Genomic DNA, 9,247 nt, shown 5'->3' with positions numbered 1-9,247 from the left:
TATTACCAACGAATGTATGCCGATTGATTTTGCATTACGATCATCATCATTCTAAGGTGCTTTTTTCCTATTTATGCGAAGAAGATTATTAAGTTGAATTGCAAAAGGTGCATTCAACAACCAGTTATTCCTATTTAAAGCGCTTTTTTTAGACCGGCAGTGTAAAATGTTAGAAAATATGAAAAACTCTAACTAAAATTCAAGTAGCAATGAATTAACATTTTTTGCTAAAAATGTACCCGAAATTGCGTATCTTCATTTTTGCTTAGAAATGCGTTGTTTTCATTTATCGCTTTAGTGAGTGCCGAGCCTTTCAGACACTGGGTTTCTCTGGTTTTAAATATTATTTACTTTTCACCATCCAGTCAGTGAAAAACATAAATAGTAATTAAAATTAAAATTAATCAAAAACCATTTTCCCGCCAGTAAGAAAGGTGAACAAAAGCGCGCACTTTAAAGTTTATTATTGAAAACATTATTTTTATTCGAGCAACTTGCTTAAGACAGCCAGGGTGAAATCGTAAAAAAACATTACAAATACAAACTGAAATTTAAAATCGATCGGAAAATCGTAGAGTAACGTAGCAAAGGCCTTTAAAGCACCGTTGCCTCATCGTCCCGAGCAATTATGCAATTTACAATTTGACATGTATCGGTTTTAAACCTACAAAAATGAAGTTGGGGTTAATACAAATGAAAACAATAACAAAAAACTTTTTAATAGAATATCCGGAGAATGATCAATATTAAATTCCGCAAAAACAAAGCGTACATGCAGCCCCTTGTCCTGTTATCACTTCTAATCATAGGTAAGTCTAATTGGGTCGCGATGGTGTTTTACTTTACTTGCTCATAAAAAAATAATAAGGACGAAATTCCATCCTCAAACATTGGGGTTTTCGTCTATTTTCAAAGACCTTTATTTGGCGAGAAATTGTTGATCATCTGCAGCCGTCGAACAAAATCCACCCCATCAACTAGTCATGAAGAATAAAGAAAATAGAACCTTAAAATGAAACATCCACTAACAATAATGTCTGTCCGTTATCGTAATCATATTTTTTAGGTTCCCATGCAACTGAAACCGATCTTCACAACGAAGATGATACCAATTCCCAAAGCGAAAACATCCTCAAAGAAAACTACGAGCCCGTTTTCGCCGAACCGCTATCCGATGCTCTTTCTGAAATAAACAATTCGGCAAGTCAAAGCTCTAATGTGACCATCGAAGAGTCCAGCAATTCAACTACTAATCCCGAGAATGAGACTGGAAATATTTTCAAATGTTTCCAGGTGCCCACTGAGCCTGTTGTGCAGCTTGTGAACGATACCGAACTGATCAAGCTCCTGATGCCTGGCCCCAAATCTGCAAGCCGAAATGTTGCTGCGCCCTGTATTGCTGTGCTCTTCTATTCCAAGAACTGCCCGTTTTCCAGCATGGCAGCGCCTCACTTTAACGCGTTGGCCAGAGCGTTTACCGACATAAAACTGGTCGCAATTAATGCTATGCATTACCACTTGTTTAACACTCAGAACGGGATCGTCGGAGTGCCCACATTGCTGCTATTTCACAACGGGAGGTCCGTGATTCGGTACAATGGCTCCGAATATAACTTAGAGGCTTTCATCAGTTTTATTGCGAAGAATACCAACTTGATCCCGATACCCAATTCTGTCGTTACATCGTCGGACTTTGCAGGTCCCGTCGTTAGCTCGCCATCCAAAGACTCCGATATGTTTCTGATACTTTCATGGCTGTTTATCGTGGTTTGTTCCTGTTATTATTTCTCTAAATCTAGGGTGTGGAAGTGGATGGTGGAAACAATACAGAGAAACTGGCGGGAATCGGAACAGCATGCCCAACACGAGCATATGGAATAGAACTATTGATGTTTTCGTTGTTTAATAAAAAGCTGTTTTTTTCTATAATATATTTAATATAAATATATCTCCCTATGTTAAATAAGTTAATTAGAACTACTTGCGATAATGCCAACAAGCAATGAATAGTCATAAAAAACATGGGTAGAAATGCAGTAAAATGAGGCAACCATACAATACGTTGCATAAACATAACATTTATCGAGTCAAAAATACACTACGCTTACGACAACGGTTAGCAACTAGGGATTTCCTAAGTTGGTTTACAGTTTAAAATTTTCTCTATGATTCTGGCATTCCTGATGTGAGGTAGACACAAGTGACCCCAAGAGAGATTCGGCCATGTGAACATTTCAGTGAGTTCAATATAATCTGTCAAGTAACTTAACTGGTATTGAAATAAAAAAAATATTTGTACTTTACTGGAACCTTAAGACTAATAATACGGGTTTTCAGCTTAATCACTCCAGGACCCTCCTGGGGTTCCCGGGCTGTCTAAATTGCTAGATGAGCTTCCTATACTTTCGCAAGCTTCCATGAAAAGATCAGGATTAACCATTTCCATCACTCTCCACGCCAGTGTTTTGCCAGCTAAAAGTGCCCGTAAATGCTGACTATGGGTGTCTCACAACATTACAAAATCTGCCTTACCCATGTGAACGTTTCCTTTTATTTCATCAGAACCTTCGCAATAGTGTAACGCGGCTTTTCTGAGATTTTCACATCGGCATTGGTCGGCTAGTAAAAGAATGTTTGCCACATTGGCGGGCGTCAGACTTTCTATCAAATGCCTTTCGCAAAGGCCCTTCAGACCTAGAAGATTTCGATTATTCTTTAATCTCGGACTCAAAGGATTGGATTCTTACCTTGCAGGTGATAAACGATGCTAATTGGCAGGAGTTTAGCAGCGTATTTATCGGCACAGTCCACCTTGTCCGTGTAAATATACCGGACAAGTTCATTCACCACACCGTAAGAATATTCTGGGAGACACAGGAGATATTTCATGCCCTGGAAAAGCTGTTTGAGTGTTTGTTCTTGGAGAATCGCCGCGAACTTACCTTATTTTTACCATCACTCTGCTCTTCCATTCTTGTGGCTAACTTGTCGCTCCTTGTCCGGATTATCCAGCTATGCACTATCAAGGGCGTTTTTTCGCAGTCCTTGTTTTCTGAATCACAGTAGCACTCGATGAGTGTGTCTTTGCTCTCTTCATTCACCATCAGTCGCGCCATGTCTTGCGACAGGCTGTGCACCTCTTCGTCGCTTTGGATGATTTGGATTTTCACCATTATTTTCACGTCTTTGTCTGCAAACATTAAACAGAAATTTATTAGTTTATGACTGTCCCCTAAGCTGGAAAATGAACAGCATCCCACCTGGATCTATGTGCCTTTCCATAACTCCTAAGCTCTTGTAACCGACGGATAAGAGCTCTTTGGTGTTTTGCAAGTTGAGAACCACACTGGAAATAGGGCAGCATTCCCAATGCTTAATATGCGCGTTCCAGACACCAAACTGGAACCGGACTCTCGCCTGTCCAGTTTCTTCCGTTTCGGATCCAGTTAGATTCAAGCAGATAACTAAAGGGTTGGTTACTTTCTTGCCATTTGCACCTGCAAGTTTCACAGCTTAAGTACCGGCGTGAAGCGTTTTTAAGTCGATTTATTTCGCATGAGTTGAGATCACTTTTTGTGTGTTTTATCGCGAATTAATGCGCATTTCTGTTTTAAGTCTCATCTATTTCGACTTCTCACGCTCTTTTATCAATGGAATAATCCCTAGAGTGTAAATAGTCCAATTTATTGACTGTCAATAGCTTAAGCCGGTTATTTATTTGTTTAAGGCTTGGAGTTTTGGACTTTCCAGATGTTCCAATGCCAGTGATATCGACAAATTTATGTCCATCCCAATTCAATTGATAACAACTGATGTTTTCCATTGAAATGTCGGTGCGTCCGAGTCATTATTGAATTATCAAAAGAGATAGACTTTCGAGGCCGTTCCTTGAAACTAATGGGTTTTTCGGGTTTGTCGGGTTTTTAGGCCGTCGTTCGGTAGAATTTCTTCTTGACGCTTCGCAGATGAGAACGACTAACTAACTAAAAACCCGAAAAACTCATTAGTTTCATTATTGAATTGGTTCCTTGGTCCTTTCGTCGGCGCTTTTTACTTTGTCAAATCTTGTGCGTTTTCTTTAAATTGCTCGTCGATAAGACAATAATTGCCGATTTTTGCGTGTAGTTGAAAGTTAGATTTCTCTTCAAGGTGTGCCGCATTTCTTCGCGCTCTAGATGTGGACACTAGTATTTTCTCTGGTTAATTGAAACCTTAAAGCTCTCAATTGCTGTTTTTCATCTGATTTCAGCCAGCTACAAACTATCAAGCAATACCAATGGATTTTAATGAATAATTGATTGGAAAAAATTAATGATCTCGCAATTTATTTGGCGACTTACTAACAGACATGGTGAAAAGTAGGCGATCAATCTAATTGCGCTAATCAATGATTGGGTACCGTACCCATAATGACGCAATGGATCTTGGCATAGGATTGCGCTTGGAAACAACCTGATATTTAAATTACTTATCGCAATAATCAATGAGAGTTACGTAAAGCGACTATCAAGAACCGAACAGATAAGGTCAGGCCAAAAACTTGAATTCAATTATGAGTAGAAGCAATTGCGAATAGCAGCTGCATTAAAATAGAATGGTTGCGGATAAAAGCTTTTAGCCGATCCCGCATGCATTCGAGAAATAACATTTTAAGATGGGATGAGAATTTACCTTTCCAAAATCGTACGGAAATATTCCAAAATGTAGTCATGCCATTGACTGAGCACCGAAATTCCGGGCTATCAAGCAGATCCCGTTTCTTAATTGTATGGTGAAACCGTTTGATTTTCCAGATTTTGCGGAAGACCAACTCGGAAGCCACCTGGAAGCATGAAAACATAGAGCTAAAAACAAAAAAGATATTAATATTGCGTCGATAAATTGCTTAGATACAGTTGCAGTCTAAGAATGAGAATAAACAACAACTAAACATTACCTAACGAACAGGACATAAGCATCTGCAAATCACGTCCATATTAATCACGCAAGTGCGCGCATTTTTTCTTATTATTTACACTAAAAACAACTTACGGGTACTTCCAGTTCTTCGTGAATCGAACCCACTTCTATGTCAAGGGATTCCTTCGAATTGTGCGTATTCTTGGCCTTGTTTTTCGGCTTGGTCGGCATGATGTTGAGTCTGGAAGCAAACAATAACACTAATAGAATTTCGTTACCGGCTACCAAATATACGACTAACTTGCGTTTCAGCGCCTTAAAAACTAAGCTACAATAAAGATAAAACTTTATAACCGGAGGCTCTTCAAAACCCGCTGGAATATTCACGATTTAAATTAGGAAATCATCATCAAATCATCATATAAGCAAGTCTAATTTAAAGATCAACATTTTGTGTACCAATTCAAGCTAGGTGATCTATTTGAACAATTAAACTTTCAGTACTAATTGAGCCCCGAAAGGTTTCTTATGGCGATATATACAGGCATCCTGAAAATTCACTCAGTTACCGACGCCTAGCGTCCAACCATAAGTTAAGAGCGTAATCCGAACAAATTAATATTAACATTGTAAAAATGTTGGGTGGTCACCTTGGAAATTTAGCACAGAACAGTTTAGAAAAAACTGCAAAAAATTGATTTGAGAGCGTATATATTACAAGGTGAAATCATTGCTAATTATACGTGCGTTACTGGTTCGCAAATGAAATTTTTTGAGAATTCTATTTTAAAATTTTCTGGATTTTTCAAATTATATAACAAAGAAATCTACAAATATAGAAAACACCAAATAGCATTTCCCTACGCGTGCCGCCATTGGCTTTAAGCACAAAGAAAATTAAATAACTGAACGAAAACAGGAAATAGAAAACGTGAAACCACACGTGTTGGCATTACATGTTGCCATAATTGAACGGTTTCTTACTGGAAAATTTAGCAAACATTTGATAGTCAAATAACAAAAGCATTAATAAGTAAAACTTACAGTTTCATCTTCTAGAGAACCGGTGACAAAAACCAGTAACTATTTGCACTATGGACTACAGAAGCGAGTAGAAACAACCTCGTTAAATTGTCCGCTATTCTCAGCACATTATTTAAACAATTATTGACCGTATATACTTTCGCGTTAATAAAAACTGCAAATTAGATAAAGTATTTATCACAAACACGCAGAATGGGGATGTCAAGCAGCAAAACCTGTAGTAAAACCGCGAACGGATCAACCGCTAAGTTTAAACTGCGAAGCACACGATTCAACTAACTGAAAACTGAAGTTGATTTTCACTTTTACTTTTTATATTTAGATACACGATTCGTGTGCTAAAATCCGAGGTTCAGTTTGATTATTTTTAATTGAGGCGTTCTGAGAAAGAGATGCCAGAGACGTACTGATCCAAAAGGTTGAAAGTTCATTGTTTTATGCCTTGTGCAGATCCAAACACGAGCGGTTTGGGTTATTTTTATTTGATTCTACCGGTGTTTTGTGTATTTTTCCTTATTGATTGTTGATTTTAGTTGTTTGGAGATTCTGCATTTTGCGTGCTAAGTTATATATTTGGCACCGTATCAATTTCATATAGGTATTTTTTTACAATTGGGTTATTTTTCTTGTTTGTGAAACGCTCTCGCTCTCGTTGTGCAAACAGTGGAATTATTTTACAAACAATAGTCGAAAAACAAGCGAAACAAAGCAACAATTTAAGCAGTAAACATTTAAAACGCCCTCGATGGCTTTTGGTTATTTTTGCGTAAAATAAATTATGTATTCAATACGATTCAATTTAGTCAACCCTGATCAGCTTTAAAGCCATTTCAATGCATTTTGTCACTATTGCTGCTTTGATCCGGTGTTTCGACTGATTTCACTGTACTTTGCGTTCATGTTCTTTAATGCATTTAAAGCAGCCGTAGAACTAAAAACTCTTTAAACATGAAAAATCAAAATCATCCTGATAAATTCCGGTCTTTAATTTGCCTAAATTCAACACATTTAAATCAGAGAGTTCTTTAAAAAAATTATTCAAGACGATAATCCTGCTCTGCTTGCAACGCTAAAAATATGATCTTAGTACCTTTCTTATTAAATTTAAATCCGAACATGCGAAGGAACGTGTGCCGGATTCATTTGAACTTTACATTAGCACATTTCCTACAATCCTACTTATAGCCGCATGCGAAAAATCATCATTTGGATTTCTGGTTAGGATACGGAGAAAAGATTAAGTGGATTTTTGTTTGATGCATAAACTTATTTACTGAATATAACATATGGGATTTCTGTAGATGACAGAAGAGTGTTGGACGCGTAAAATATTTTAGTGGAAATAAAAAAATATTTACATCGTAGAAAGCAGCAGACATTTGTATATGTACAATCAATTTTCATTCGAACTGGTACCATTTAAGAAGAAATGCTAGCGAATGCTCGAGTTATATTTTAAACCATTGAATTTTTTTAATGTTTTAAAAACATTTGGAGCATTTTATCTGGAAAACTCATTTTAAAACTCCAGCAGAATGATGGAACGTTTTTCGGAACGGATGCCTGTTTGCCTTTTATTTTTGGTCACAAGTCGTGGATTTTTCAGTACAATCCTGTATGCGGATGCATCGAAACATGCATCCGACAAGTAAAAACTAACCCAAATCAGACTCAAAACTTGTTTTGTTATCGAAACAAACAGAATTTGTACCTGATGGCTCTAGGAAGTGTTGCCAAAACACACATTTTGCTCACACAACTCTTATTCAAATTGCCTGTGTTTCATTGGATGCTTAATGTTATTAAACTTAAATTTTTGAGAATTATTTTACTTCAGCCCGAAAGACTCACCGGTTTGGCTGCTTTTCCATTACTGCTTTGCCCATAGACTCGAATTAAACATGTTATTATTGAGGAATTTGACCAATGCTACAATGTAGCTATAAAAGTGGTTTAAATGTATTGAAATGTAATATAAGCATAAATTTGCCGAATTCTATAAATACTGCTGGTGAAATAATTTATCAGCACTTAGCAGGAGGAAATATGCGATCAATTAACTTAATGATACTTGTGGATTTCTGACAAAAGGTTGAAGATCTAGTAAGATGATAATTGGTACTGAACATACGCATTTCCTAAATGCTCGCAACTTGAGTTGAATATTAGCAGTTTAATTTGAATTAAAGTGTCGCGAAATTTGCATTGTAAATTAGCGACAACCGAACAAAGCTTGCTTGATATCATGCAGCGGCGTGATGATAAGAAGCCACTGCTTGCATGTCTGATTTTAGGTTTTACTACAATCATTGTGAGCAAGATTTTCGTATTTCCTGATCAGGATCATAAAAGTTTTATGTAAAGTCTAGAATTGATTGCGAAAGTGCCCCATAAGGGCAGCAAGTGTTCAATGATAACAAATTTAGATAGATGCCACACCATTCTGTTTGCAGTCAGTCTAAGACCAATTTCAATGAAAGCAATATCCAATAAAGATGTTTCAGGCGCAAAAATTTCTACTCAATTCGATTCCATTCAATATTTACCTCTTGAAGAACCCCATTGCTGCAGCTGCTGTTCACAGGGAAGAACCAACACAACAATGCGGAAGAGTGGTTCGAGGTTCGAGCGAAAATGACATTTTGGTTATGGGAATCCGAATTTATCAAAGAAATGGCAACCTCTGTGATAACAACTATGAACATAAAGGCTCCTGACGATGATATTTATTTAGAATTTGAAGATAAAGCCATCCTGTAGTAATTGAACGTAGTGCTATCGATTTTTGTCAACAACAGACGACAACATTGATACATTGAGCCGGTTTTGCTATATCTGAAGTATTAGCTAAAGCGAACGTAACTTTTTTCAATATCATCGTCTAATTTCGATATGACTACCTATTGGATAATACCTGATTTTCTGATTATGCGTTCTCAACAGAGCACTTTCGCGGTCATCACTTGAAACTATTGAGTTTTTCTTTTTATACTTTTTTACTGATCCCTACATCGGTTTAAGAAACATGTGAACTAATCAAATCTTTCAAAATGCTCTTTTTCTTCTGAAGTTACACTCTCGCTTAACATCAGGATTAATTGACGCCGGCATTATGTAAATTACATGCGCTAATATTTGCACAATTTAAATTTGAGTGTGCACCAAAGTTAACGGACTAGGAAAACCCGGATTTATTTCTCCTTTGTATTACAGCTTTAGCGAATTCTTTTCAATTAGATAAAACGTGTGTTCTAGTATTTGTCGAAGAAATTGTCGCTCCAGTTTCGTTAAATTAAACGCATTT

The 9,247-nt window shown here is 37.0% G+C and overlaps 2 protein-coding genes across 6 annotated transcripts; one reads left to right on the top strand and one right to left on the bottom strand.

Moving 5' to 3' along the window:
* The first annotated feature begins 643 nt into the window (after positions 1 to 643).
* On the top strand, positions 644 to 1,929 carry LOC125504703 (thioredoxin domain-containing protein 15-like). Its single transcript, XM_048667083.1, has 2 exons — positions 644 to 809; positions 1,067 to 1,929. The coding sequence occupies exons 1-2, from the start codon at positions 737 to 739 to the stop codon at positions 1,879 to 1,881; spliced, it is 888 nt and encodes a 295-aa protein (XP_048523040.1). The 5' UTR covers positions 644 to 736; the 3' UTR covers positions 1,882 to 1,929.
* Positions 1,930 to 2,058: 129 nt separating this feature from the next.
* LOC125502353 (speckle-type POZ protein-like) lies at positions 2,059 to 8,634 on the bottom strand. Of its 5 annotated transcripts, none has more exons than XM_048667080.1 (8): positions 8,490 to 8,634; positions 5,032 to 5,140; positions 4,672 to 4,822; positions 3,261 to 3,497; positions 2,943 to 3,190; positions 2,748 to 2,892; positions 2,533 to 2,694; positions 2,059 to 2,472 (listed from the first exon to the last, which is right to left on the bottom strand). In XM_048667080.1, exons 1-8 carry the CDS (start codon positions 8,504 to 8,506, stop codon positions 2,339 to 2,341), a joined length of 1,203 nt encoding a protein of 400 aa, XP_048523037.1. In that variant the 5' UTR covers positions 8,507 to 8,634; the 3' UTR covers positions 2,059 to 2,338. The 5 variants fall into 5 exon arrangements, with proteins under 5 accessions (XP_048523037.1, XP_048523035.1, XP_048523039.1 ...); XM_048667078.1 differs by lacking the exon at positions 8,490 to 8,634 and adding an exon at positions 7,795 to 7,918; XM_048667082.1 differs by lacking the exon at positions 8,490 to 8,634 and adding an exon at positions 7,795 to 7,889 and having other exon boundaries at positions 4,672 to 4,844.
* Positions 8,635 to 9,247: the final 613 nt, after the last annotated feature.

This window comes from Dendroctonus ponderosae, unplaced genomic scaffold (assembly GCF_020466585.1).
Source record: "Dendroctonus ponderosae isolate FM_Combo_2020 unplaced genomic scaffold, Dpon_F_20191213v2 Dpon_F_20191213_536, whole genome shotgun sequence".
Lineage (NCBI taxonomy): Eukaryota > Metazoa > Arthropoda > Insecta > Coleoptera > Curculionidae > Dendroctonus > Dendroctonus ponderosae.
Note: the sequence above shows the minus strand (reverse complement) of the source record. Positions and strands in the feature narration are given on the sequence as shown.

Excerpts from the sequence above, each read along its gene's own strand:
- LOC125504703 (XM_048667083.1), top strand. The coding sequence starts at position 737 with ATGATCAATATTAAATTCCGCAAAAACAAAGCGTACATGCAGCCCCTT. Across the intron at positions 810-1,066 it reads GTTATCACTTCTAATCATAG|GTTCCCATGCAACTGAAACC; the intron begins GTAAGTCTAATT and ends CATATTTTTTAG.
- LOC125502353 (XM_048667078.1), bottom strand. The coding sequence starts at position 7,829 with ATGGGCAAAGCAGTAATGGAAAAGCAGCCAAACCG. Across the intron at positions 5,141-7,794 it reads ATGGAAAAGCAGCCAAACCG|ACTCAACATCATGCCGACCA; the intron begins GTGAGTCTTTCG and ends GTTTGCTTCCAG. Across the intron at positions 3,191-3,260 it reads GGAAAGGCACATAGATCCAG|ACAAAGACGTGAAAATAATG; the intron begins GTGGGATGCTGT and ends TAATGTTTGCAG.